The sequence below is a fragment of the Micrasema longulum genome, unplaced genomic scaffold, assembly GCF_059751315.1.
Source record: "Micrasema longulum isolate JH-2025_06_02 unplaced genomic scaffold, ASM5975131v1 h1tg000889l, whole genome shotgun sequence".
Lineage (NCBI taxonomy): Eukaryota > Metazoa > Arthropoda > Insecta > Trichoptera > Brachycentridae > Micrasema > Micrasema longulum.
This window is the reverse complement of record NW_028278080.1, coordinates 127,532-154,859: the sequence shown is the minus strand read 5'-3', so window position 1 is coordinate 154,859 and position 27,328 is coordinate 127,532. Positions and strand designations below refer to the sequence as shown.

Sequence of the window (27,328 nt, the reverse complement as noted above, 5' to 3'; positions counted from 1 at the left end):
GACCATATTGTCTATTCCCGTTTTCGTTGTTGCACAGACTACAGATATCTGTTAGTTGTCAAAAATCTCGAGGTTTAGGTTGTTGATGAGGCGAGCAAGTAAATAATTAGAACGAAAAAAAAACACTACAATTATAATAATCCCACGCCTCTTTTTTAAAAAAGTTCAGTGACTTATTATAAAATATGAATCGGACAATTAAGTTTTCATTAGCTGTAGTTCATCAAGTTAGATTCCTCAAAGTAGATTCATTTCTATCGAATACGAGATGTTTTTGCAGTGGATTACAAAATCTTAAAAATGAACCACCATACTATTCAAATAGTGAAGTTGTGGATGAAATTGACTGGAGAAAAGAGATATCGCACCTTAGTAACCAAGAAACATCGGTGTTGGCAGAAACTAAGAATGATTTATCGGATTTTGCACCTTATCTTTCGCCGACATTCAATTTCGCCGCGTATGTTAATAAATCGAAAACCCTTTCTAACCTCGTAAAACTCGGCGTCGACTTGCACAAGCTAGAAAAGAAATATGGGGTACAAAAATTAATCATGACATTGGATTTTGAAAAAGACATAAAAAAATACTTGACATTTTTGAATGATTATGTGGAAACCGAACGATTGGGTTACTTTATAACTAAGAATCCATTTATATTTAAGGAAGATATAGATGATTTGCAAATCAGAATAAACTATCTTGTATCAAAAAAGTTTTCTGAACCGATGATCCAGAAAATTCTTAATTCCAATCCATTCTGGCTGAACTTTAGGTATTTTTTTGTTACATTTTATTTGATTTTTAAAAATTGAATTTATCATTTTTCATAAGCTAATTTAGTGGCAGGGTACAGAACTATGTTTCAAATAAAATTAAAATAAATTCTGAACTGAGCAATGTGTTACTTAAAACGGGAATAAGTTGGATGTTGAAATTTTAGTGCAAATTAATCTGAAGTGAAAGTCAATTTTTAAAAAATAAATTAATGTGATGAGAAAAATCATAGATATATTTATTATATTGTTTAAAAAATATAAAATATTTATGATTGCCCCGTGGTCAGCTCGTTTGCCTGCCATGCAAGAGGTCTCGGGTTCGATTCCCGAAATGGTTGATATGAAATATTTATTTAAAAGGCTGTTTTCACACTATAATATTTCATATTCCCTGGACTGGTACCTGAAGCGTAAGACTGATAATCTTACCTTCGTGTAACAAAAATGATCAAGATACGCTGATTGATTGGAGTACCAATGCAGTGCCCTATGCACTATTTGGTGCGGAGAGGGACTGATGATGATGTTTAAAAGACTCAGAACTGTTAACAAAATCTAGCTAAACAACGTCGACATGTTCCTACAGCAAAAGTAAGCATTCAAGAAGCAAGCAGTGTTATCACTCCTGACTTGAGATGACACACTTTCCATGTCAGCCTAAATCATGCCATGAATATATACCCATTGTGCATTTAAATAGATTGTTCATTATTATTATTATGGATAACTTACGTAGTGTCATTTTCGTAATATAATACCTCAAGTGCGCTTTACATAGTCATTCTATAGAAAAATCAATTTTGTTGAAGCTTTTAAATTTTTAATTTAATTATAACAACTTATTTTGTTATCACTTGCTACGGATTTATTCAAATGATTTAGAGAACAAGTGGGTTTTAAATTTTTTCCGAAACATCACTTCACTTTCACAGCCTCACACCTCTGCTGGTAGAACATTCCATGCCATAAGATCTGCGACCGCAAATGCGCGTTGACTGAATTTAGTGCGTTTAGGTTAAGTTAAATCAATGTATTCTACATCATTAATGCCAATACAATAGGGCTTTTATAAGCCTGTTGATTTTCTTCAAATACATTTTTTTTTTTAAACTTGCAGTTTGTAGACTAGGATTAACAGAAAAGCCTTGATTTTTTAAAGTGATTCTGAACAAGCTTTGGGACATCCTCCTTATGCAAAATGCGCATTGGGCACTGCTGTAATGGTTCTTACCTATTCATAATCCATGTCTCGGACTCTGCCATGTGCAAATGTCAGCTTGAGGAGGAAGATTCAAACCATGTTTTTTTTATGCGCCATTATTTATTGTTATCCCGAGTTCCTATCCGACCTCTCCGATATCAACGTCCTATTTCGTACTCATATTCTAACTCTTCTGTCCCCTATGGACATGTATTCAAAATTTTATGTAAATATCTAGTTATAAATGGTATCAAGTTGTAAATGTGTTAAATATTGACATGTATAGTGTACTTAATATTAAATACTAACACACTAACTTGTATATCGTGGGTATATTGGCAAAAAACGTTAACTCAAAAATATGCGGATTTGACTTAATAATGCAGTTTTTAACGGTCTACAACTGGCAAAATACACTAAGTCATATTAAATTTCATACATCTGCAGTTTTAAAAATAAATTTATGGTTAAGTCGTATACCTGGTATTTTATTCAGGCTAAAAGCTTTAAATAACTTAATATTTACTGAATATAAAATTAAGAAATGGAAAAATTTAAAACATGTTCTTAAATGAGCAATTGACATCTCACTATATTTAAATAAGATATAAAAGAGTGAAATTGGAACAAAACTTAAATGCTTGAATTCTCAAAACAGGGATTTGAGAGTTTAAGTTTTTTGCCAGTATACCCACGATATAGTCCTAACACATGTGTAAATTTATAAAAAAACTCAACACTGGTGAGAACACCCCAGTAAGGAGGTGAAAGAGGCAATTAAGAAAAAAGAGGAATAATCCGCTAAGCCACTATTTACAGGCTTGTCAGCAGGTGGGATAGAGGGGATATGAAAGGGGGTAGTGAAAAATATACCACAACACCCAGACCAATTGAGAAAAAATCTTTCTTGGATTTTTTTCTTGCGACTGGCGGGAATCGAACCCGCGACGCCAGTTCCACAGTTGGCCATCTAACCAACTGCACCACGGCGCCTGTCTAAATAAAAAAGAAGTAGTACTGGCATAAGATAGAACGTTGGACTCTTTGTTTACCAATTGTGTCAATGATATGTGCAAACATTTCAATGGTAGGTCTATTTTCGATCAGTTATTAGTAACAATAGTAACTGGCCATTAAATATAGAAATCAAGTTGTGGTAGAATGGAGATTAAACCTTTCACCCGGAGTCAGCAACACAATTACCACAGATCAAACTCCAACTTTCATCACTCGAAATTATTTAGTATTAAACATTTAGCGATTCATTAGATGAATTCCAAACTACTAATGGTCTGGATGTAACTCAAATTGAAAGGCATAAATAAAATATGGATAAACTAAATTTTGGTAAATAAAATTTATTGTTTCGATACTTTTATACATTATGACAATGTAAAATGCAATTATAAAATAAATATGGTTCAGAATCATCAGAGAAATAACATTTCTTGCAAAATCTATACACAGATATAATATTAACATATTGTACACATTATATATCATTATGTTAGTAATATCAGTCAAATTTTAAAAGCAATTACATAATCATTTATAAAATATGTGTCTATTTTTAGTACTCTTCGAATTGACCGACGACTAGGATTCTTTCAAAAGGAGTTCGGTTTGAAAGGCAATGAAGTAAGAGAACTCTGCACAAAACAATCAAAATTGATAACATACAATCTGCACCATGTTACTGTTAATACATTTTCTGTTCGAGAGGAGATGGGTTTGGAACCAAATTCAATAAAAAAAATATTATTCAATTATCCACGGATTTGGATGATAAGTAAGTTATAATACAATATTGTTTATTTATATTATGTTATAAAAAATATCCGTAAATCAAAGGGGCGTGTTTCCTATTTGTACTGATTGGTTTTAATTGGTCCATTTGAGAACTGTCGCTTTTATTACTTATCAATCTAAACATAGAAAGCAGTTTATTTCAACATACAGGTAGTCATCGACTTATGACCGTTCGACTTTATGATCACATATTCCGTGATCGGTTATCTGCTTGCGCTAAGTATAGCGATAACAATCGTAAGCATATTTAAGCCCTTCTGAGTATCTACAAAATGGAAAAAATCAATTTCCCAACCTGCCATGGAGAAAGAAATTCTATTGAAAAAAAACGCAAAGAAGTCAGATAAATGATGGTAGTGATACGCGAATTATAAGTAGAATATAGAAAATATAATCAGACCCAAAACATAATAAAAAATAGAAACTATAGAATGAGGAAATTCAGTGGAATTTTTCTATTTGTTAATAGACCGAGCTAATTTTTTTTTTGTGTATTGTATTATGAGCACTATGATTTATTAAAGTTTTTGAAATTATTATATTATGTAAAATTGGATGCTCTATTTTTTACCGCACACAAGAGTACATTTTTTATAGCCAATTTCCCGTAGGGCTGAACTTCCTCATGGCATTAGTCAACTTACGACCACATTTATTTACGGCCTGTTGCTGGAAATCATTGTGGTCGTAAGTCGACAACTAACTAACATTGTATCCAGGAGACACCGCAATAATATTTATACGCATCTTGAATGTCATATACGTATTTATTATATAATATGTATGTATATCTTAATGACAATACACAACACCTTTATGTTTTTTTAAAACTATTTTTGCCTTAAACAATATTGCTTTTGTTTGTTCAATAAGATTAAACATTCTATTTTATGGTGTGTTATTGGAATTTAGTTCTGCAATAAAATAAAATAAGTTACATTTTTAATAACACTATAATTTTTCTAAGAACAGTTCCCTGACATTTCAGCGACTATGATGTATATTATTTATTGAATTTCAATTCAGAACAATGTCATTCAATACTTCACGGTTATTAGTAATTTGAACATTTTTGCTGTTACAATATATTTATTATTTTTATCTATTGAAATAATTTTATACATTAACTCAATTTTTAATGTTTTATTATCCTTAATCCAATGAAGTACATAGTGCAGATTACCTTCTTTCGGCCCAAAGACGCCGAGGCTACTAGATTACAGAGTGCGGTATGTGGTGGATCAGATGTTTTAATTTGTTTCAAAATCTTTTTTTTTTTAATTAACATGCCAGACTTAATTTTGCATGCCTAAATACAAACTGTCCAATAGTTACAAATGAAATGTCGATTTACAAATCTTAAATTCATATTTTGTAAATTTAATTCAGGAGTGAGCATATCCATGTCATGCAACTGTTCTTAAAAAAAATAATTGAAGTATAATGTTGAATATGGATGAATAAATGTTGGAATCTGAATTGATAATTCTGTGGCATTTGGGTAAAGAGGTACGCGTCACTATTTGAAGTTTCTTATCGGTTTAATTATTTAACACGCAATTTTGGGTAATGTCTTAGAACACACTTTAAATGCGTAAACTTAAGAAATAAATAGGGGAAGTGGTACAACTCTTTGTCATAACAGAGAGGGAAAACATTTTTGAGAAGAATTTAGATCTTAATAACTCCCTAGGGAGGAAATCCAGCTATTCAAAATATTGTTGATTAAACTAATTGGTATAAGAAGCATAAAAAGTTTTTGGGCATTGCCTAGTAGATGAAATGGTTCAGGCGGATGAATCTCACCCACATGATAGAGGTTTTAGCTCTTTTACTTCACAAAAGTCAGCAGATGGAAGAGTCGAGGAAATGTGGATGTCTAAACATAGGCAGAATGGTGAATGTTATACAGTGTGTAAAGAGGCCACTTAAACCATCCAATGACAAGGTCATAAGCCCTGTTAATGCCTACACTTCCGTTTTCCTTCTCAAAAATGTTTTCCCTCTCTGTTGCAATAAATTAACATGTTTATCTCTTCATACAACCTTCCGTAGACCTTTAAGAGTGGAATTGCATACTTAACTCATTTTCAATAACATGCACCTCTTACCTAAATGCCACATAATTTTAAACTAAGCAATGTTAAATGACAAATTAAAATTAATTTATAAATATTTTCAGATAATAAGGCTCTGATGTCGAGATTCAATTACACTCACAATACAATGAAAATACCACTTGAAATGATTGTTAAAATGCCACATACATTATTATGCCGAGGATTTAAGCTAAGACAAAGACACACATTTCTGGAAAAGCTTGGACGGGCACAATATGACAATACTAAACCTAATTATGTTTCTCTAATACAGCTGGTGGAGGGGACTGATGCTGAGTTTTGTTTCAATGTTGCCAAATGTCCAGTTACTGATTTCAATTTGTATTTAAAATCTCTGTGATATTAAAATACCTTGTATTTACTGTGCTTTGTTATATTTTTTCTCAATCGCATTGACAAAATGGTAGAGGAGCGTGTCTAGGATACCCGCCGCTGTAAATACTCCTCCAACTATTGCACACACACTTGTTGCAAAATGACCCAGGGATCTGAAAAGAAATATAGTTAACTTAAACTTGAAAACATTAAAACATTTAAGTTTGTAAGTGAAAATTCTTGATGGAAGTTCATTGTAATTTATTTTATAAATAAAACACAATTGAAAACATTAATTTTATACCGTTGCGCAGTTTGTTTTTTTGATTTTACCATAGTTTATTTAGAGCCTGGTATATGTCAAATATATCATACAAGAATGATAAAAAATATTACATATAGAATAAGAGCGGCCTCCGTGGTGTAGTGGCCAAGACGCTTGACTCACACACGGAAGGTTCTGGGTTCGATTCCCGGTGAGAACACAAAAATTAAATGTGATTTTTCTCAAGCCTGGGCGTTCTGTGATGTAATTTACCACTGTAATTGAGCCTCCTGGCCTGTTGTGGTGCAAAAAAAAAGAATGGTATTCCCATCCTAATTTTACCACTATGCCCAGTTATACTGATGTTTTTTTTAAAAATATATTTCTTGATAGAACTTGTCAGTTAATGATCGAGATAAAATTATAAAAGTTCAAAATGTTGTAATCAATTTACTAGTCCTGAAGATGCCTTCTTAGGGGAAATCGCTCGTTGGTCAAATGAAATAAAAGTGAAACTAAACCAAGAAGTTTGATTGATAATTTTATCTAAATCACCACTATGCCTAGGCGTAACTTTATACCAGATTTATAAGAAAAGGACCTAGATGTATTGTTGTAAATGTAATGGAGGTCTAGTAGATATGGGATTATAATTGTTACATATAATAAGAAAATAGTTTTTATTTATATCACTACAGAGATGGGTAGAATTTTTGTTTCAAGATTATGGATATTCGAGCGTTTACAGGGCTTATGACCTGTCATAGGTTGGGTTCAAGTGGCCACTTTTATGTAGATACTACAACATTCCCCATTCCGCTTATTAGCGAATATCCATATCGGTGACATTTTTGGATTTTGTATATATGTCATGAAACAAGGAAAGCTTTCGCTAGCGCGTTTGGAGCGCCATCTATGTATTTGATATTGAGGTTAAGTATTAAAGCAAATTACTTTATTTATGTAGCTAAGACTCTATCCGAGTTAAATTAATTACTAGTAATCGCCTGCAGATGACTCTGCAATTTATTATTACTTAATTTTTTGACCAGATCTTGTTTACACAATATTATTTTTGGTATGTTTATATATATATAAGAAAATAGTTACCAAGGAATGGGGAATTTTCTATTCAATAATACTATTTTTTTATGTTATCTTTTCAGCGTTACTAAGTAATTAGTAACATTGCATCTATGACTTACAACAGTAACAAAGTTCTTAAATGAGAAGTAAACTATTTACGTATCTACATAATAATTGTTGCAATTTGTAACTTTACAATACCTTTCCCGCTCTGTATATTTGACCATTAGAGGAGACAATTCGTAACTGAAAAATACTCCAGGCATTCCAGATTCTCCACTAAATGCTGAAACTGATTTTTGATGTCTCGTCACAGAGAATTGATTGGTATGTAAGATAGTTCCATCAAGTTTATAAAATACAGTTGGGACTATTTTGATGTAGTATTGAAACATGGTTGCACCTGTAAAACAAGTTTTAATAATATTAAATATTACTCAAGGTACATCAGTGACCCTATTAATTTGTTTCGTAAATTAATTTGTATCGTATGAGAGGGAATGAGAGTGAAATATGATTATGATTGCGTTAGAGTGAGATGGATATATGACGAACGAACAAACTTACGACACTAAATTGAATAATGACAGAATAAACCTACAGAAGCTGCTAACTTAATAAGGATAAAATATGTACATTTTAAAAAAAAAAATAAAGTCATAAGGATTCTTGAGGCAGTCAATACTGTTAGATGATTTATTATGATTATGATTTAATAAGAAGCTCTAAGATGAATAAAAAACGTTTTATTAAAATAATGACCCGTATCTTGGCGGAATGAACAATACAGTTCTGTGTGTGAAAAAATAAGAGTCCTGGATGAGTTATATAGTTTTTAACTCGATAGCTACTCGGGTAAAAGACTTGAAAAAGGAAGTCGAATGGATATTAGTTGCCCTCATAGTGTTCTGGTAAGTGCCATTGCCTGATATGCTAGCAGGATTGACATACAATATTATTTGTTTGGTAAGTGGCTTTACACTGCAATATTTCAAAGTTGCTGGACTAACGCCAGGAGTGTTAGACTTGATAGATCATCTTATCTTTATGCATATTAGGTATAGAGATAGACCATTAAATGTTAAATTATCTTTGAAAATAGTTTTAAAATTGACATTTCATAGGTGCGAAGGTTTTCACGGTCACTGTTATCAATATTATGTATCTTTTTTGGGTGATACCGTGTATGTTGGATTTGATCCAACATTTATTCTACATAAACCTAGTAATTATAGTGCACGAATAATAAAAGAGGCAATTGAAATACACAGACATCCAAATAATATAAACAAAGACGACAGGCTTAAATTAAATTCAACATGGTTCCCAGCACTACATATGACAAAAACGAATAGAAATGTGCCTACTGCCGGCTGCGACACAGTACAAATTACTAGTACATAAACATAATTATTCTTTCCTACAAAACTAGAAATGTGCCTACTGCTGACTGTGACACGGTACAAATTACTAGTACTTAAACACATACATTTCTCTATAAAACACACAGTTTTCCCTGAAGATGGCTCCTGCAATGGTAGCCGAAACGTCGGATCAAATCCAACATACACGGTATCACCCAAAAAAGATACATAATATTGACATTTCATAGTTTGAAATTTTAAAACAGAAAAAAAAAATATGGTTTGATTCAACCAAATGAAGTGTTTTGGGTAATGAAGTGTTTGGGTCGCAATAATGTTCTAAATAAAAATCATCATGGTTCATCATAGGTTACACGTGTTAGTATTCAGTTTCAGGGCTGCAGAGCAGCGTTTATTTTATAATTTAAAAAATACATACAAGAATTTGTTATCCTAAGTCTAAAGACTTTTCGGTGGGACACATTTTTTGATTTTTTATGACAGGTTTATATTACATTTATTTTATTTATATTTACAAATTTTTTTATAAACAGGCACTATAAAGTATCTAGAAGATATTTCTTCAGCTTTTTTTTTTTTCATTTGAAGATCTTTCATGTTAATGATAGTTTGTGGAAGATCATTGAACAATCTTGGAACAACGCAATTTAATGTTCGCTCTCCGAATTTCTTTTACGTAATTTGATGTTTAATTATTAGTGGGGCCATATATGAAGCAAAGTGTAGCCGCATGCAAAAAATAAAAATCCCCATGTCAACTTACTCTGGAGGATTGCAGGATACCCTACGAGAAGATTCAGAATAGCACTCCTGATACCAAACAATCTTATTTTTTACATCAAAATTAAAGATTGCCGAAAAACTGGGTGGTGGCGATGAATTATACATCTTTTTTGCTTTTTACAATAAACATTACAAATACAAAAGCAACAAAAAAAATATGAAGGCATTGTCTGTGTGTGGGTATACAATAAAAAAGAAATCATTATTAAATTGCGTTATCAATTAATATTTATTTATTTATTGTAGGCCTTGTAGTGTAGGGGTCAGCGCGTTTGCCTACCATGCAAGAGGTCTTGGGGTTGATTTCCGACATGGTTGACATGAAATATTTATTTTAAAATGTGTTTTTATATTGCAATGACTGGAACCTGAAGCGTAAGATAGATTATCTTACCTTCATGTAACAAAAAAATATCAGGGTAAGGTGCGATTGGTGAACTAATAAAGTGCCCTAAGAATCATTAGGTGCGGAAAGGGGAATGATGATGATGATTTTTAACGGTGCTTGATTTTTGGGTATAAAAGATTTTTTGGATCAAATAATGAGCCTCTACAGAAAAAAAACACGAAAATGTGAGCGGTAAATTAAAAACGAAAAGACGACGGAAGATCTGCTGCGAAAGGGATATTATTACTCCTCAGCCGAATGTAGATGTAGACTTAGCGAGATGTAAGATATAAGACGTAGTAATCTCATATTTTTTGTGAAAATTTAAGGTTTAGAAAACGATTGCCGTACCTACAGCTCTCGCTCTCTGTAACCGAACATATCTAAGAATGTGTTAGCGTAATACCTACGGTACCTAATATTGCTGGATGCAGCATCTCAAGGTGATCGCTAAACATGAATTTGTCAGAAATTTTTACCACACCTAATTGGAAGAAATTGAAAAAGTCCTCTAAATTATCGGATAACAACTATTGTATGTACCGTCGCAAAATAATATTACATAACTCTATGTACATTTATTCTGAACGCACCCCTTGGAGTTTATCTATGGTTAAAATTTGACGTATACAAGGTATTTGACGTAACTTGCGTAAAAAATATATTAGAATACCTACATTCAAGCGCAATAAATAAAATTAACCCACAAAGTAATCTTCTGAATCCAGAATGCCTGTTCCCGGAGGTATGTATCAAAGCCAAGGCCCTAGCTGCTTTGACAAGATGAAAATGGGCTTTGTTATCGGCTTTTGCGTCGGTATGGCGAGCGGTGCTCTTTTCGGCGGATTCACAGCATTACGGTGAGTTTAATTAAATCCATAGACTTCTCAATCTATCAATATCAATATTTTCACATAATAAATAAAATTAAAATTGATTTGTCTCAGGGCTTTTCTTAATAGTCCAAGCCACCTTTGTAGATAAACAATGGTTTCTTCTCTTTTATTTTACTTCATGAAATATTGTGTACAAAATTGATTTATTTAACTCACTAGGATAACCCGCACTGCGATTCTAAAGCTCTAGGCGGTGGAGGAAGCGTTGCTGGCATGTAATTTACGTACTAATTATGTGCTAGTAATGCTTTCTCTACCTCCCAGAGAGCGTTCAGAATAGCACTTCTGATCTGAAGATTGTAGGTATATATAGGTGCGAAGGTTTTCACGGTCACTGTAATCAATATGTTTCTTTTTTAGGTGATACCGTGTGTGTTGGATTTGTTCCAACGTTTCGGCTAGAATTGCAGAAGCCATCTTCAGAAAATGAGTTTACCCTGAAGATGGCTTCTGCAATGGTAGCCAAAACGTCGGAACAAATCCAACACACACGTTATTACTTACAAAAGAAACATATTGATGTAGGAATATATATATATTTTTTTTCATTTACATTATCATTTTTTTTTCTTAATATGCTTCGGCCAAATTTAGATTTCTTTATTGAAATCATCTTTACTATCTATTAACTTATTTTGGTATTCAGGTACGGAGCGAGAGGGCGAGAACTCATACATTCTGTCGGCAAGACTATGGTACAAGGAGGTGGAACATTTGGAACTTTCATGGCTATTGGAACCGGAGTGAGATGCTAAATCTATTAAACTTTTGTCTAGTGTATATACCAACCAATGTTTTATATCTAATGTTTTAAGCTACTTTGTTGAATTTTAATTTAACGGTTGTAACATTTTGCATTTATAAAATTTATTTATTCAATAGTAGGATGAAATAAATAAAAAAATGTTTAAATAATTCGAAGAACCTGTTAATAAATTATAATCTCGTAATACATATCTTTTACTACCCTAAATCAATTAGTGTTTTCCTTTTTATAAAAAAAATATATTTTGGGCCCAATAAGAGTGCTACAAAAAAAGTTAAGTTATAAAAAGATAACATTTTTAAATTGTCGCATTTTCGTCGAAATGGGGTGCACGAAAAAAGTACGATAAAAAAAATGTTTTTCCCACTTTGATGAAAACATAAAAAATATGTTACTTTTACAAACTTACATTTTTTGTGCAACTGGCCCTAAATCATTTGAACACTTGGTTAAACAAATTAAAAGAATCAAGTAAAGAAAATATTTGAATATTTTCTACAAGTTGCTTATAACGGGATCCATTTAATTTCCAACCGTTACAAAATAGTTCCTACCTACACGATTTGAAAAAAAAATGCATCATAAGGATGCAAGAATCAATTTTCTTTAGTGAAATTCTGTTTTCTGTTAAAATATATTTTTATTAAATAATAAATGCTTATTGGGACAGAAAAAGCATTTTATCAAAAATCAGAGATAAATCACCAATACATTAGAAAGTTTACCAATGTGTTGCATGTTGTGTATGAAGCAAAATAGTTATCCTAATATATAATTGTCTCACGCACTCTTAACGTCTCACTCTCGATAATACAGGTATATTTTGGAGCGAGAGAGACAATTTCACACATCACACGCGTGAACAGCAAAGTTTCTGATTCTTCTCCCAGACGCCCATTAGTAGCTCCCTGACTTTCGTCACGGGTGGTTGTTTAGCCCGCGCTGTGAGCTTAAGCTAATGATTTTTTCATGTTTATAGCAATTAGACAAAAAATATTATCACTTTTGACTTTAAATATAAATAATTTAAGCAATTGCCCATGAATATTACATTTTTCAGATTTAAAGTCTCTCATTATTTGCATGTGTAATGACTACACAGCACCGTAACGAGCGGATGTTTTTGGGACAGTAAGGGAAAGGTTGAGAAGCTAAGCCAAAACAATTTTATATTAAAAAGTCTAATTATTTTGATGCCTCTTTGAAGATTGAAATATTTTTAAGCCTTTTTAAAAAAAAAATTTTTTTGACATTTTTTTATTATTAGGAATAACCCGCTAAGCCCCTATTTTAGAGGCTTGTCAGCGGGTGGGAAATAAAGGATATGTTAGGAGGTTATGAAAATACACCACAAACCACAGACCAATTGAGAAAATAATCTTTCTTGGATTTTGCGACTGGCGGGAATCAAACTCGCAATGCCAGTTTCACAGTTGGCTATCTAACTAATTGTGCAACGGCGCCTATCTTTTTAAAAATGAATATTTTAAGTATCAACTTTGTGGTCAAGCATTTTACTGAACATTAGTAAATAATTGTATGTAATCACAATGACTTTTCTATTTCTACTGGTTTTCAGATGTACCTGTCTCTTTGTCAGTTCAATATTTTTGTGCTACTATGGTGACAGTAATTTACTAACATTTAATTATTTTTTCTTAGTTGTTTCATGAAATCTGTGAGTTTTTTGTACTATGGCAAAACTCATGTAATTTGTTTTTAGCGAGGAAGTTCAGCCCTACGAGAAATTGGATAAAAAAAATGTATTCCTACGTGCGGTAAAAATTAGAGCATTACATTTTGTGATTAAAGTTTATTGAAAATGAATAAAAAAAAAAAAAAGCGGACTACTTTGCATGACGTCACTAATTCTTCTAAATTAACCAACGATAAGAGAGTTGTGATAGGTTTTCGGTTTGTGGTAAGTCAATTGTCGAATCAGCAGAATTCATCAAGAAGAAAGGGAAGAGAACTTGAGACGTCACATGCGAAGTAATTTTAAAAATTGAAAACATTAAAAAATCATAGCACTGATAATACGAAAGACAAAAATAAAAAAAAACATTTATTTTGCTTAGTTTAATACTCTATTAACAAATATAAAAAAAATAAAAAAACCACTGAACTTCCTCATTAAAATATGTATACTTTTAAACTATTTTTTATTGTATTATACATTTTATGGTAAAATTAGATTATTATTTCATTACTATGACCTACAAAACATTTAAAAACATAAAACTTTGAATAGAACTAATCTCCGCATTAGAAAATAAAAATATGTTTTGTGTTGTTACCTTCTAAAGCAATTCCCGATGTACCATCGAGTGGACTTTCACTATTCAGTATTTTAGCTCCAAAGGATAAATGTCTGATATTGTGTGTTGTATTAAAAGAAGCGGAAGAGTATGGTTGGACATCATGAACGTGCACATGATTTATTGAGAAGCTTCGTCCTGGAGCAATGTGAAAACTTCCTTCAACCTAAAAAATATAAAGTACTTGGTATTTTAGTTATTAATTCAATTTTAAAATCATTTTATATTTTGTTTTGTAAAAATGCAAATATAGACGGGGTCTACGTTTATGATGTTCGCGGTAAGAAGTGCTGGCAGGGTAGAAACTCCTGCATCTCACATCCGATGGGCCATTGCCGTTAGTGTGCTGCTTTTATGCGCGTGATCGATATTTCGATTTCTAGTACAATTCGAGTTTTGTTTTCTTCTAAATATCAACAGAATATAGTTAAATAATTGTGTACAAATAAGCACTATGAATAAATAGTGTTATTTTAATAGTATTGAGCGGCCAGAAATCAACAATTGATTTATCACGCAAAACATTCATTTTGAAAATGTTATCAATAAAGCCTTAAAACTCTTTGGATTTATTAACAGAAGCACAACTGACTTAAAAAATATCAATACCCTTAAACCTCTCTTCTGTTCCCTAGTTCGCCCGCACCTAGAGTATTCCTCTGTTATCTGGTCTCCATATTATGATGTTCACATCAAAAATATTGAATCAGTTCAACATCGATTTTTAAGAAAGATAGGCTGGAGGCAGATACCAATATACGTATAATGAGTTTGAAACTAGCTTAAATATATCTTCTCTTCAAGACCGTCGAAATAAATCCGACCTTCTAGTCCTATTTAAAATTCTCAACTCACTCTTTGATGCGCCTAAACTACTGAGCTCAATAAAATTAAATATCCCAGCAAGAAACCTCAGACAAAACTTACTCTTTCATACCGATAACCATAGAACTAACTATGGTTTTCATTCCCCTATGCCCAGAATTATTAGGTCTGCCAACAAACATACCAGTCTTAATTTCTTTGATAACAAGTTGTCTTCTTTCAAACAATCACTGAATCTAATTCAATTATAAACACCTCTCTCGCGCTTCCACACCAAGTCTACTACATACCATTGTGTCTTTCTACTTTCCTTTATAATAATTTTCTATGCATAAATATGTCCTTAAAAATGCCCATTGGGCGTTTATATAAATAAATAAATAAAACAAAGGCAAAGGCAGCGGAATAGATGTTTTAAATAAATTTTTAAAAAATTTAGTCTATGCAGGTAAGTGAACTCCTGAATAAAACATTATTTATGACAATTCTTCATTTTAGTTGTATTCTTTATTGGTCAGTAGACATTGGTTTTTATAGTTTAAAATTTTATATTTGAATTTTGTACCCTATTTACTTCCATGGAACCGTATATTTGACATCCTTCAAGAAAAGCACTCTTTAGCTTGTCCTTATCAACTTCCCCTTTGCATTGTTCGAAGGTTTCCAGATCAGGTAAACTCCAACGTTTGGCTCGATAAGCTTCTTTCACCTCTTCACAAGTATTGCAGCAGCTGCCGGAAAGAAAAGATTGATAAAAATATTTTCATTTTTTATTTGTTTTCATAAACATTCCTTTTTTTGGTGTGGTACCTACTAATTCAGGTCATTCATTAAGTTTACCTCAACATTTTCACTGATTTAAAAAACAGACTAAAACGCGCATCTTTTCATGCCTACGTTACCTTACGTATATTTCAAAAATTGATTACATACGTAATTATAAGACGTCCACACTTCAGGTTGATTTGGTTGAAAATTGAGCCACATATAGTAGTCCAACAAGCTTACAATATAGCTTAGTGTAAATATTTCAGATAAACGTACGTCTTACAAATATATTATGTTGCAAAAAACATACAACAATACTTTATTACAAACTTCGAAAAGTTAACAGTTTTTAGTTTCTAGAATTCCATTTCTTAAACCTAAAACAGGAAAATAGACTTTTATTTAGTTGGTGGAGAACTTAAATATCAATTCTTATTCTTAGAGGTGGGGGTCAGTGCTATGCAAGCTCCTGACGTCACTGCGACCTGTGAAGATCTATTGTAACTGATATATAAAATTAATATTTTAATTATTTTTTTTACCCAGGTGCTGCACCATAACAGCTTCCGCATTTGACTTCTGTTGATGTCACATTTTCGGGTTTCTTAAAAAAAAATTATAATGTTTAATTAATAACAGAAATTTAAATGTATAAATAATTATTGAATCAGAAATAAGTCAAGGACAGCAAAAAACGTGTTAATAAAAACCAAAACAAATCTCTATTCTGCGACTTTAAATTTTAAATCTAGTATTTGTGCACAAAAAAATTGTGAATACTGAAAAATTTGTTATTTTAATTTACAATCCTCAAAGTTTTAATAAAGCTAACAAAATAAAATACTGATTGGCTTGAAACGAGTTTTGTTTTATGAGAAATATTCAGGGCAGATTGATAGTGAAAAATTGAATAAGATGACATTAAATATCATTAACATAATCAAATAATTTTTAATATTTTGCACAAATTTCCTTCAATAATTTGAAAGCGCGGTAATTATCTTACTACGGTAGTTGTCGTAGTCACAAGTTCTTCTTTTTTTGGTTCCTCTATTGGATGTCCTTCTAAATTCAGTCTTCTCTTATAAATATTATGATCTATTTCTAAATGCTGCTCCCCTGTGGTATCCATAGCATCGAGAACAAGATCTGTACAAAATAAGAACTTTTTTAGCGCACACAAGAAGAAAAAAAATTCTCCTTCTAAATGTTTAATATATTTATGATTAAATTCTGCTTTTGAACGAAAAAATAAATCTCCGTATCTGAATAAGTATGCAAATCCTTTGAGAATGGAGATACTTTAAAATATAAGTACAATGTGACTATTCATTTGAGAAAAACTTAATACTAAAAACCATTGTTGCAAAGATAAATAAATGCGTGAAATTAGTAGGCTTTTTAATATAAATAGTATTAATTATTGACATGTAATACATAGGCACGCGCTATAGAGTAAAATATTTTTTAAAAAAAAGGAAAAAGTACCCATTGTTACTATGTTTGTTATTTAATCAGGGCTGCATTCAACGAGCATGCATATGGAGTATCCTTTAATTTTTGGTACATAAAAAAGTTTGTATTTTAACGTTAACAATCAATATTCATTTTTGGTGGATCCCAATCAGGTTCTTTCCATAAATTCCTTATAATTTCGACTCATTTATATCTTTTCACTGAATCTTTAGGAATGCAAAGATAATATAAACTCACGTTTATTACATTTTAAAAACGGATTCCTATCAGTGCATAACTGTAACTAAAAAGAGCTTCGCAATTGTGCCGCCAGACGTAGTTTGGCGTTTACAAAAAATAGTATTTATATTTGAATATTAATTGTTTTAAGCTTTGTTAATGACTCATAAACAAATATTTACCTATGAAATGTCATACATTCCTTTTAAAAATGTTTATCCAAAAGGTTTTTAAACGCTTTCATGTCACAAGTAGGCATTTTAGTTTCGATTCTAAACGTCACACCTGGCTGGCGGTCGAAGAACGAATAAATACGCGTTGGACATGACTGAGCGTTTGGGAAAGGCATGCCTATTTAATAATGTGTCAATGGTATTAAAAATGTACAGCAAAATATTACACATAAAATATTAAATGGCCAAATTTTGATTGCAGTTAATAAGTTCAAAATTTATACTTATTTGGATATATTAGACCAGTCTCGAGTAACATAAATGATAAATTGGACAGAAAACCCGCTAATGCGGTTAAACAATGAATATATTCACTTACAGTCGCAGGATATAGTAGGGACAATAATGTCTAGGTTAATTTTTAACTTCGGACCTCTCGATGTGTCAACAAACAACTCTTCTAATATATTTGGTGACATATATGCATTCAATTCTGATAGGAATAAAATGACTATAATCAATGCACTAGCGATTGTAACTAAAATAAAAAGAAAAACAATTTTGTAGCACATTTACTTAAGTACATTCAACATATAAATATTAATTGAAATAGGTAAAAATATTTACTTGCGGCTCCTGAAAATGTTTTTACTTTGCAATCGTCAGCGGTTTTGGGGTAAGCGTCAAACCGACGTAGTTTATTAAATAATTCACTCATTTTCTTTTATGTTTGTAAAATATTTTACCGGAAAAGCTGAATTACTTGTTGAAATGACGTTTGACACATGAAACGTCAACGTCGTCAACATAATTACCAGTGTTGCCTTAAGAATTAAACCGTGAATATCTATGGTTACAGAATCTGCCAAATAAAGTGACGAGTATGGCATTACAAAAATTAACAATATTTTTTCGGTGTTTTATTCTGCTCATCGCCGTTTTTAGAAGATGCGTGTGCTGTTTTCCCATCCAAAATGTATAATCTTGATATATTTAACACTCCATATAAAAGGTAAAGAAGAGAACAAATATGCTTGATTTAGAATAAAAAAGAATAGACATTTTGTTTCTTTTTTTGCGCTTAATCATTAAATCAAATGCAATTTTCCACTCCTACTTTCTTTCAATCATCCTTCACCACTCCTTATCAATTTTCTCCTTTTCCTTCCCACTATCTCCTTGTTTTGTCCATATTTCTTCTATTTTAATATATAGTATATTATTATTTATATAGTTTGAACTTTAAATCGTCGTCGCTTTATTGCAATATAATTAAGTGAATACATTTAATTGGATGGCGGGCTCTTCTATGTTTACATTTTTTGTAGTTTTTATTTATATTAATTTATCCTGTATATCTGTTTGTATTCGAAATAAATAAAATAAAAATTGTACTCAGATGACAAAATAATGAAATAAATAAAATATAATACTCAATGTCCCTACATAATCTTTTACTAATTTGATCATTTATGTTTAATGAAATACCTATACCTATGTAGTGTGTTTTAAAATAATGAAAAACATTTATCGGTTTGCAACGCTCGTATCCCCTTTTTTATTTATTTCGTTGCTTAAGGTGTCTTTAAAATGTTTTTTTTCTCCATTATTGAATAATAACCATACATGCAATTAATTTGTCTTTGATTTTTTCTCTCATTCTGTTAGTGGCACTAACCCTCTTTTCAACATGGAATTATTTTGTAATAGTAATCCTAGGTTTGATTCCCGACACATTCATTAATTTGGTAAGGGTTTTCACCGTAGTATTTCATAGTTCCTTGAGATTTAACTTACCAATGCAATGCGTTGTCTGTCCAACAAGTGCTGATAAGGGTTTGAGAATTATGATTACTCAATATATATTTTTTCTGTTTCAAGCGGATAGCATTTTGTTAGAAATATTATTGAATGTTTTGCCAACACCGATATTATTCAGAACATTATTTCTGTTTTTATACAAAATATTTTTGAATCAAGTTGTAAGCTACCTACTTAAAAAATATTTTGTTATCTGAACAAACCCTTGCAGATAATATCTTACGCAGATTAAGATTTATATGCAGTGTTGAAATGTAAAATTGAAAATGCGGTAGGTATGCAGAGTGGGCATATTGAAAAGGGCGCAATGTCTGCTGCTTTTTAAAGAATACAATGTTTTTTGTGAGCAAGTGCCGCATCATTAGTGTTATTGATGGTACATTTTTTTACCGTTTTGTAAAATAATACTGTGTTTTCGTCGCTAGCTTTATTTGGCACACATAATTAGCCTTTAAAAAGTAATTTGTTTTTATGGAATGAATATAAATTATAAAATTAACAAATTCTTAAACAAAATAAAAAAATATGCTTTTTTGTCCTAGTTGTGTTTAAAATTTTCGTAAACGATCTAAGACGTTATCAAAGTATACAAGCTTTATGGTAGTACAGAGTTTTTGGAAACTTATGTAATAAAGAGTTCTCTATTACTCTAAATAAATAAAATAAAGTAATTACACAAGGATAAGATAAACTCTAGTCAATGTAGCATATTAGTTATAACACAGGTTCTCGTATATTTAGGGTTTAGGTGATAGGAAAAATAAAAGCTCTTTACTATTAATCTCGTTAAAAATAAAACGCTTAATTTGTTTATTATATTTTATTATTTTTTTCATATTGTTTTATGGGTTTCTTAGAAGGGAAATACTGATTGTATCATCCGAATGAAGGTGTTTGTTCGGCAAGGTATATATGCGTAGCCATGGGTTTGCTTTAGTTAAGACTAGACACATAGCTCATCATTGCATTACTTTATCTGAACAGGATGAAGTAGTAGCATGGATAATAACAAATATTTACAAAATCCAATTTTTACAGTCTTTCAACATAGTATAAATTACACAATTAATTTATTAATTATTTCTTAACAGTAAACCCTTCACCCGTGGGATCTAATATCCAGGGGTAGTTGTTGGGGCATTCCATACACGTAAAGAGGCGGAGAGTTTCTCCTGGCAGTTCCCTCGTTGTCAGGGGACAAGCGTTGGGCAGGGAGCAATAGGCCTGTCCTTTGACGTCACACTTCTCTTTCCATTCTTGGAAATCTCTCAGGGCTGTCAACTCTGTCGGGTTCTGCATCCATTGGATTACTTGAAGCATTGTTGTAAAGTAAACGTCATTCCTGTCCAACATCTCTTCGATGAACTTGATGAGTTCTTCTTTGAATTCTTTCTTGGACTTAAGCCAAGAAGCGTGGAAGTGAAGTCCTAAGGGCGCCCTGTTGGTGCTGAAGTGACGGTTGAAGTTATGACGCAGAAGACGAGCAAACTGTTCTCCACTCTGAATGTTGGAGCAAGAGTCGACCATGTGGCAACCGGGAAGAGACTCGTCGAATGTGGGATCGTCTCTGCGATCTAATTCGTTCATGACCATTTCCCAGACTGGGTGAGAACGAGAAGGACAGTTGTGCGCATTTCCGTTACACTTGTGGGGCATACGGAAGTAGAGTGTGTATGGCCAGATAGGAACGCGACCCAAGGAAGCGGTGATAGAAGCATCGTATACGAAGAACTGATCGGCCATCATTTCGAATTGCTTGTTTCCACCGACACGAAGGTAAGGAGCGCGCATCCCGATGATAGATCCATCGCTGATGTTGGAGAACCTTTCGATGATAAGTCGACCGCCGGCCATTTCTGCTAGCCAATCGTCGTAAGACCCTTGACTCCAATACTGTGGGTCGTCTTTGTGGGTAAGTGAAAATACTGAAATTTCGTGTCCTTTGCGGTGAAGATCTTGGACGGCGGAGTAGTTAGTGTATTTGTGAGAAACGAAGAATGTACCGCGAATCTGGCAGCCGTTGGGGTTTTGTCTATTTCCGCTGAAGATTTCTTCATAAAGATCGATGTTGTCAATGTTGACGGCACCGTTGAAGGTAATGGTGATCATCTGTGGAACTTGATTGGGTTCAATTTGACCGGGAATTCTCGTACCGTCAGCTGAGCAAAAACAGTCAGGGAGGATGCATTGATTAGGATCACAATCTGGAGCTCTGTTAGGGTCGGTTTCAACAGCTGAAATACAAATACATAAATTAGTAAAATAAAATTATCGAATTTTTAAATGTACCTATTTGTCACTAAACGAATTAGGCAAGAGCATTATGAGATATTTGTTGATGACATAAAAAATGTACGTAAATATTTGCTGACCGTTAGAAATAATGAAAATAACGAAAAAGAAACATAAAAAATATACTCACTGCAAGCATTTTCATCAGACTCATCCTTGCAGTCAGGTTTGCCGTTACAGAATAAATCTTTTTCAATACACTCTCCATTACCACAAGATAATTTTCCTTCGGGGCAGACAGGTTCATCTGTCTTCAGGATTGGGAGCACCTTGCGAGGTTCTGAAATACATTCATACTTTAAAATTTCTCGATCGACAAATTCATTTACGTAGTTGGGAACGTTGGCTCGAGTTTGGTTACAGCAAGATAACAAAGGAGTGAAGAGTGTCGAATAAGGAGATTGTTAAACACAAGATAGTCATGAAAACTTGAAGAAAAATAATTATTATAATATGCAGAAAGAAAAAACACAGATTCGATTGTTAGCACACAAAGGTTCTAAAATCAAAACAGATAATAAAATTGCTACGGTGTAAGTATAATAAGTAAATATTATTAAAGATGCCAACATTTATGGATTTAGAGACATGTATGAAAAAATTTTTGCTGTCTCATTTTTTATCTTGATGAATTAAATCGAATTATAAAATTGAAGAGTATAAATATGTACATAAAACAGAGAAAAATATACATACAAGACAAACAGGTAAAAGTATACCATCGGAATGCAGTTAGTGCGCTTAGATATTGTATTGAATTAGAATTTTATAAGCGTAAAAATGTTTTGTTCATAAAAAGAATTGAAGCCCGTAAGATGATGTTAGTAAGCGTTGCGTGAAGGAAATTGTGTATTTTCTTAAAGATGCATGCAAAGTGTGAACATCATAAGAATTGATAAATATTGCCAGAGATAGGATGATTAGAGGATTCGTGAGTGCAGTTAAGGAGAGGTTGAGAGAAATGTGCCTGCTTTGCTAAACCAAACTGTTTTAACGCCGGAACTTGAATATTTCATGCAATCAACAACTACTGTAGCGTCGAGCTACGAGCTACTGCCCGACCCTTGAATTACCACTACGGTCCACCAGGTTCGAGAGGGTTGCACTTACTCTCCAGTTTGTCACAGTTGGTCACTTTACCCTTCCAATCGCAAGTTTGTTTATCGACGTCAAACGCCAACCCAGAGGGGCAAGTGATTTCTTTTAGACCTGACCTAGTACACCTGGGTAGAAAGAAAAGGAACGGTAAGTATAGACAGACAGATGACGAGGAACGACCGCGGCCGACGAAGGCGGACCTCGGCGCGGGCTGGGAGCATCGTCGGCCGCCGGCGTTCCAAATAGGGAGACTTTTCACTTACTTTCGATTTGGTCGCAATTTTTAACATTAGTTTTCCAGTCGCAAGTTTGGCGATCAATATCGAAGGCCAGGCCTCCGGGGCAGCGCACACGCGCCAAACGGGTCACACCATTCTCAGAACCAGCATCACACCTGCGCACAACACCAAGCTCCTCATTGTATAAAGGTTAGTTTAAGTTACCCGTCGTACTTACAGACGAGTAATTCATTACATAGTTCAACTAAACAAAATAGATTATCCATCGAATCGCTAGAATTAAAAAATATATAAGAGTATTATTTGAACAATAAATTAGTGTCATCTATGCCTGAACAATCCTGAAAAATTCCCGAAAAAAAATAATTTTTTGTTTTGAAATTCAACTATTGAATGAGGAGCTCAATTTGCATGCACTTATCATGTCTTCCATTCGAAGTGTCAAAATAACTTTTTAAACTCTTAGCAAGCATATTTGATTTGGAAAAAGTGTATATACACTTATGAACGGGTTTATGAAAGGTTTTACTGGCAGCGATGTTTTTTGCCAATGTTACCTAACGACGTCTCTGCAATCGCCATCTGTGGTGAGGCGAAAGTATTCATCAGCAGGTCTGTCTTGGCAGAGTTCCTCGGGACTCTGGTCGGGACCATCAGTGTCATCCTCCTGTCTCTTCACGCGCTCGCCCAAACCTGAAAAGTAAATACGCATCGTCATAAACTGCAATATATTATTTTATACGTAACATTCTTAAAGTTAATAAAAAATTGAAAACTGTCAACCGTTATAATTATATCAGTTATCTCATAACTATTATTAACCAGTCTTATGAAATATTATGAATTGTGACCAAACAATTACCTTTTTTATGATTTATTATTTATGTTAATTAGGTACCTACCAATTTAATAGCAATCGATTACGGTGCTCTACAATGTGGATATATTATTATTGTATATATGTAAACATGTCCAATTACTGAGTAATATTTTTTTGCTTTAAAATTTGACTTTGAAAATAGGTTCCAATCGCGGAAAAATAAAACATAAGCTGAATTTTAAACTTAGTTTGGTGCGTTCGGGAATGCGGATCCAGGGAAATGTCATATTTCGCATTAATTTTCTCAGAGATCAGAGTTGAAATTCAGTAGCCGTAATGACGCTGCACAGGTACCACTTTCCACCTCCTCTGATGTAAGGTCACATTTCGCTTTCCTTCGCTTCGCACCAAACAGGTTCTAGTTCGACCCGGCGAAAGAGAAATGCCAGCAGTGCTGAAAAACACGAATCGCCGTCGGTTCTACACAAGTACAGTTAACGGTTGCTATTATTTAAACACAATCCGAGGCGATGAGGAAATCGAGGCCAACGTGCAGCCGATACTAGAAATATCTTGATTTGGAAGGTATAATACCATTACAAACGAAAGAAAGATAGAGAAAAATCCTTCGTCCTGAAACAGAAATAAATTTCTATCGTAACCTGTTTCCTGAAAGCTAAAAGTTAAACAGTGATAAATAAATATGGAAATTTATAAACTGGCTGGTTTCAGAGATTACTTTGGACGCCGTGATTTACCATCTTGCCATGCTATGCCAGTCTCCTGAGGTCTACATTCAGTAGATATAAATAGTTTATTTCATTGTACTGTTTACACAAGGAAGTACCTTGACTTGAATCGATAAACTTTTATTTATCTCGATATTTTCCCACTATAAAGAACACTTTCGCTCGCGATTTGTACATAAACGCGAACTGCAAAAATTAGAAATTTCAACAATTTTATGACTATTGTTATCGGGGTTTTAGATTGTAAATGTCATTTTTTATATGCGGTTAAGACCGGCATAGCGGAACGACTGAAAAACGTAAACAAAAACATTACGAATTTAATTCAACAAAAATAATCATAGAAAAAAAACGGCAATTGTGTATTTCATAGGTTCATAAGTTTGTGCATAGTGTTAAATGAACTTAAGTAAGAAATAACGTGTTATAATGTCAACCAAACATGTTGCAATTAATTCTAGAATTAAAAATTCTATTTAATTGAAACGCGGTTGTGATGTGAGTGAAATATTGTAATTAGGAGAATAAACATGATTATTACAACTCAATCAAGTATTTCTAATGTGCACTTTCATTACGAAATATAATTTCTGTGCATTTTATATTACGTTCAGTCTATCTTGTAATTGCAATTATGTAATGCACATTACCTATACATACGTCGATAAAATTCACGACTATAGACCGACCACTCATTTCTGCATTATTGGAATAAGATAAATCAACACTGGCCTGGTTAGAGAGCTTTTATTACCAATATGCATAATTAATCATTATTTGCAGACGTTTAAAACGGATAATTACGTCAATCAAGTATGCAGTACAAAAAATACTTAGATTAAGTTACAGGTTAATTTATATTTATTTGAAGTCAGAATAAGTTACAGGATTAGAATAATAATATAGGTCTATGATGCATTTTAATTTACTGATAATCAAAGAAACACGTTACCGATTTGAATATAATTTATAAAAACACAATTATTTTCTAATGTTCAGTTGCAAAAAATCTTTAAAAAACTGAGCGTTGTTTGTTTGCGGTTTTTATGTTATCCAAAACAATTCGCGAATTTTCCTGTTTTTTTTCGGGTGTCCATGGCAGGGAAGACTCGAAAGAGGAACGCAAAAGTCTCGCATTTACCCCGTTTTATTAATACGGTAAATATTATATTGGCAGTGGGTACTTACCGAGGGCGGCGCTGAACAACAGCAGGGAGAGACTCAGGCAGAGTGCGGCTCGCGTCATGGCTGCAGAAGACGTACTGAGAGCGCGGCAGACCGGACACCCCGCACCACTTAAGTGGTATATTTCCTCACGAGAAGTGCGCATGCGCCGAGCTTCTGGCCAATCAGGCGTGAGGACACAATGTTACTTTCACGGAGTGGCGTGGGGGGCATTACGCAGGGACGAAGGCGGGCGGTGGCGGCGGTATTGACACTACTAACGCTATAATTAGCATTAGCATTAGCACTGTGAATTTACAATCACATTTTGTCCGCCTTGCGATCTAGTAGTCAGCGAGTTTTCCTTTCGTTTGAGAGGTCTTGGATTCGATTCCTAACAAGGTTAAAATAAAAAAGGATTTTCAAATTTGTTTTGAAATCGGAATACTTCATTATCAATAGATTGGCATCTGAAGCGTTAGATTGATATTCTTACCGACCAACCAATCAGTCTCCTATGCACCATTTGTTGTGGAAAAGGAATGATAACGATGAATAATTTATGAAAAAATACAATGAGCTAATTATAATACAGTAACTGGTAAAAGAAGAAGTATAAAAATTGGTAAATTGTTTTCAGGCGTTGCCTAGTAGGTGAATTGATTCAGCCGGATAAATCTTATCGATACGATCAAGGTTTCAGCTCTTTTACTTCATAAAAGTCAACAGATGGAAGAATAGTGGAAATTTTGATGTTTAAACATAGGCAGGGTTGTGAATGTTACACAGTGTGTAAAGTGGCCACTTAAACCAGCCAATGACAAGTCATAAGCCCTGTAAGTGCCTAGACATACATATTTTCATCTTAAAAATGTTTTCCCTCTGTTGCAAAAAATTTAGGTTATAATATACCTAGTGTTCATTTTTCTTTTTTATGAATTTACAAAAAAACATAAAGTAAAAAAAAAATCGTGTGGCAACATCATACACAAATATGAACACTATGGTTTATAGAGTACTAAAAATGCACTGTATCTTGATCATCTGTTACGTAAAGAGAAGTCGATAAGTCTTACGTTTTAGGCGTCACCCCAGAGACAATGAAAAACTACAGAGTAAAATCATTTTTAAAACCAATATTTTGTGTTGGACTTGCCAAGAATTTAACCTGGGACCTCAAGCATGGGAAGTGAATCAGAGGAGTGGATAAAACTCCACTCTAGTTGCTTTATTATTTACCTTGCTTAAAATATACAAGGTTTATTCTGGATTATTAAGGATTTTTCTGCAATTAAATTTCTTTAAATTTTTCGAAACTGTTGGGATCAGGAGGTATATACGAGGTATATATATAGTACTAATGTAGGGCAATCAGGAACTTTTCAGCATTTGCTCATGTGGAGAGGAAACCACTTAAAACTCTTCAGGAGAAGCCGGCCTGTTGGCAGTGGTCAAGAGGCCTTCCGCTCCACTAGAGGAGTTCTATTGTTCCCTACTTTGGTTTATTTTACCAATTGCCTGCACTATATTGACCATGTATGATACTACCTCTCGTGTGAGTTCTTTATTACCT

At 33.0% G+C, this 27,328-nt stretch overlaps 4 protein-coding genes and 1 long non-coding RNA gene across 8 annotated transcripts in view; 3 read left to right on the top strand and 2 right to left on the bottom strand.

Moving 5' to 3' along the window:
* Nucleotides 1–27,328, top strand: part of LOC148278342 (uncharacterized) — a 190,347-nt gene that overhangs the window by 73,017 nt on the left and 90,002 nt on the right. The gene's annotated exons all lie outside the window — the stretch shown is intronic.
* Nucleotides 39–6,271, top strand: mTerf3 (mitochondrial transcription termination factor 3). Of its 2 annotated transcripts, XM_088231542.1 has the most exons (3): nucleotides 39–775; nucleotides 3,555–3,769; nucleotides 5,972–6,271. In XM_088231542.1, exons 1-3 carry the CDS (start codon nucleotides 186–188, stop codon nucleotides 6,247–6,249), a joined length of 1,083 nt encoding a protein of 360 aa, XP_088087668.1. In that variant the 5' UTR covers nucleotides 39–185; the 3' UTR covers nucleotides 6,250–6,271. The 2 variants fall into 2 exon arrangements, with proteins under 2 accessions (XP_088087668.1, XP_088087669.1); XM_088231543.1 differs by having other exon boundaries at nucleotides 3,555–6,271.
* Nucleotides 3,323–18,399, bottom strand: LOC148278344 (endoplasmic reticulum-Golgi intermediate compartment protein 3). Its single transcript, XM_088231541.1, has 8 exons — nucleotides 18,200–18,399; nucleotides 17,952–18,110; nucleotides 16,711–16,853; nucleotides 16,247–16,308; nucleotides 15,502–15,667; nucleotides 14,091–14,277; nucleotides 7,777–7,978; nucleotides 3,323–6,397 (listed from the first exon to the last, which is right to left on the bottom strand). The coding sequence occupies exons 1-8, from the start codon at nucleotides 18,288–18,290 to the stop codon at nucleotides 6,268–6,270; spliced, it is 1,140 nt and encodes a 379-aa protein (XP_088087667.1). The 5' UTR covers nucleotides 18,291–18,399; the 3' UTR covers nucleotides 3,323–6,267.
* LOC148278345 (reactive oxygen species modulator 1) lies at nucleotides 10,732–11,977 on the top strand. Its single transcript, XM_088231544.1, has 2 exons — nucleotides 10,732–10,991; nucleotides 11,674–11,977. The coding sequence occupies exons 1-2, from the start codon at nucleotides 10,861–10,863 to the stop codon at nucleotides 11,780–11,782; spliced, it is 240 nt and encodes a 79-aa protein (XP_088087670.1). The 5' UTR covers nucleotides 10,732–10,860; the 3' UTR covers nucleotides 11,783–11,977.
* On the bottom strand, nucleotides 20,199–25,864 carry verm (LDLa and CE4_CDA_like_1 domain-containing protein vermiform). 3 transcript variants are annotated; one of them, XM_088231539.1, is made up of 5 exons: nucleotides 25,780–25,864; nucleotides 23,580–23,715; nucleotides 22,796–23,177; nucleotides 21,816–21,965; nucleotides 20,199–21,627 (listed from the first exon to the last, which is right to left on the bottom strand). In XM_088231539.1, the coding sequence occupies exon 5, from the start codon at nucleotides 21,500–21,502 to the stop codon at nucleotides 20,471–20,473; it is 1,032 nt and encodes a 343-aa protein (XP_088087665.1). In that variant the 5' UTR covers nucleotides 21,503–21,627; nucleotides 21,816–21,965; nucleotides 22,796–23,177; nucleotides 23,580–23,715; nucleotides 25,780–25,864; the 3' UTR covers nucleotides 20,199–20,470. The 3 variants fall into 3 exon arrangements, with proteins under 3 accessions (XP_088087665.1, XP_088087663.1, XP_088087664.1); XM_088231537.1 differs by having other exon boundaries at nucleotides 23,047–23,177; XM_088231538.1 differs by having other exon boundaries at nucleotides 22,796–22,908.

What these genes read in the sequence shown, in the direction of transcription:
- mTerf3 (XM_088231542.1), top strand. Translation starts at nt 186, where the DNA reads ATGAATCGGACAATTAAGTTTTCATTAGCTGTAGTTCATCAAGTTAGA. An exon ending in CCATTCTGGCTGAACTTTAG is followed by an intron (nt 776 to 3,554) that starts GTATTTTTTTGT and finishes GTCTATTTTTAG; the next exon opens with TACTCTTCGAATTGACCGAC. An exon ending in TCCACGGATTTGGATGATAA is followed by an intron (nt 3,770 to 5,971) that starts GTAAGTTATAAT and finishes AAATATTTTCAG; the next exon opens with ATAATAAGGCTCTGATGTCG.
- LOC148278345 (XM_088231544.1), top strand. Translation starts at nt 10,861, where the DNA reads ATGCCTGTTCCCGGAGGTATGTATCAAAGCCAAGGCCCTAGCTGCTTT. An exon ending in GGCGGATTCACAGCATTACG is followed by an intron (nt 10,992 to 11,673) that starts GTGAGTTTAATT and finishes TTTGGTATTCAG; the next exon opens with GTACGGAGCGAGAGGGCGAG.
- LOC148278344 (XM_088231541.1), bottom strand. Translation starts at nt 18,290, where the DNA reads ATGAGTGAATTATTTAATAAACTACGTCGGTTTGACGCTTACCCCAAA. An exon ending in AACATTTTCAGGAGCCGCAA is followed by an intron (nt 18,111 to 18,199) that starts GTAAATATTTTT and finishes TTTTTATTTTAG; the next exon opens with TTACAATCGCTAGTGCATTG. An exon ending in CCCTACTATATCCTGCGACT is followed by an intron (nt 16,854 to 17,951) that starts GTAAGTGAATAT and finishes TATTTTGTACAG; the next exon opens with ATCTTGTTCTCGATGCTATG.
- verm (XM_088231537.1), bottom strand. Translation starts at nt 25,837, where the DNA reads ATGACGCGAGCCGCACTCTGCCTGAGTCTCTCCCTGCTGTTGTTCAGC. An exon ending in GATTGCAGAGACGTCGTTAG is followed by an intron (nt 23,178 to 23,579) that starts GTAACATTGGCA and finishes TGTTGTGCGCAG; the next exon opens with GTGTGATGCTGGTTCTGAGA. An exon ending in AAATTGCGACCAAATCGAAA is followed by an intron (nt 21,966 to 23,046) that starts GTAAGTGAAAAG and finishes AATGTATTTCAG; the next exon opens with AACCTCGCAAGGTGCTCCCA.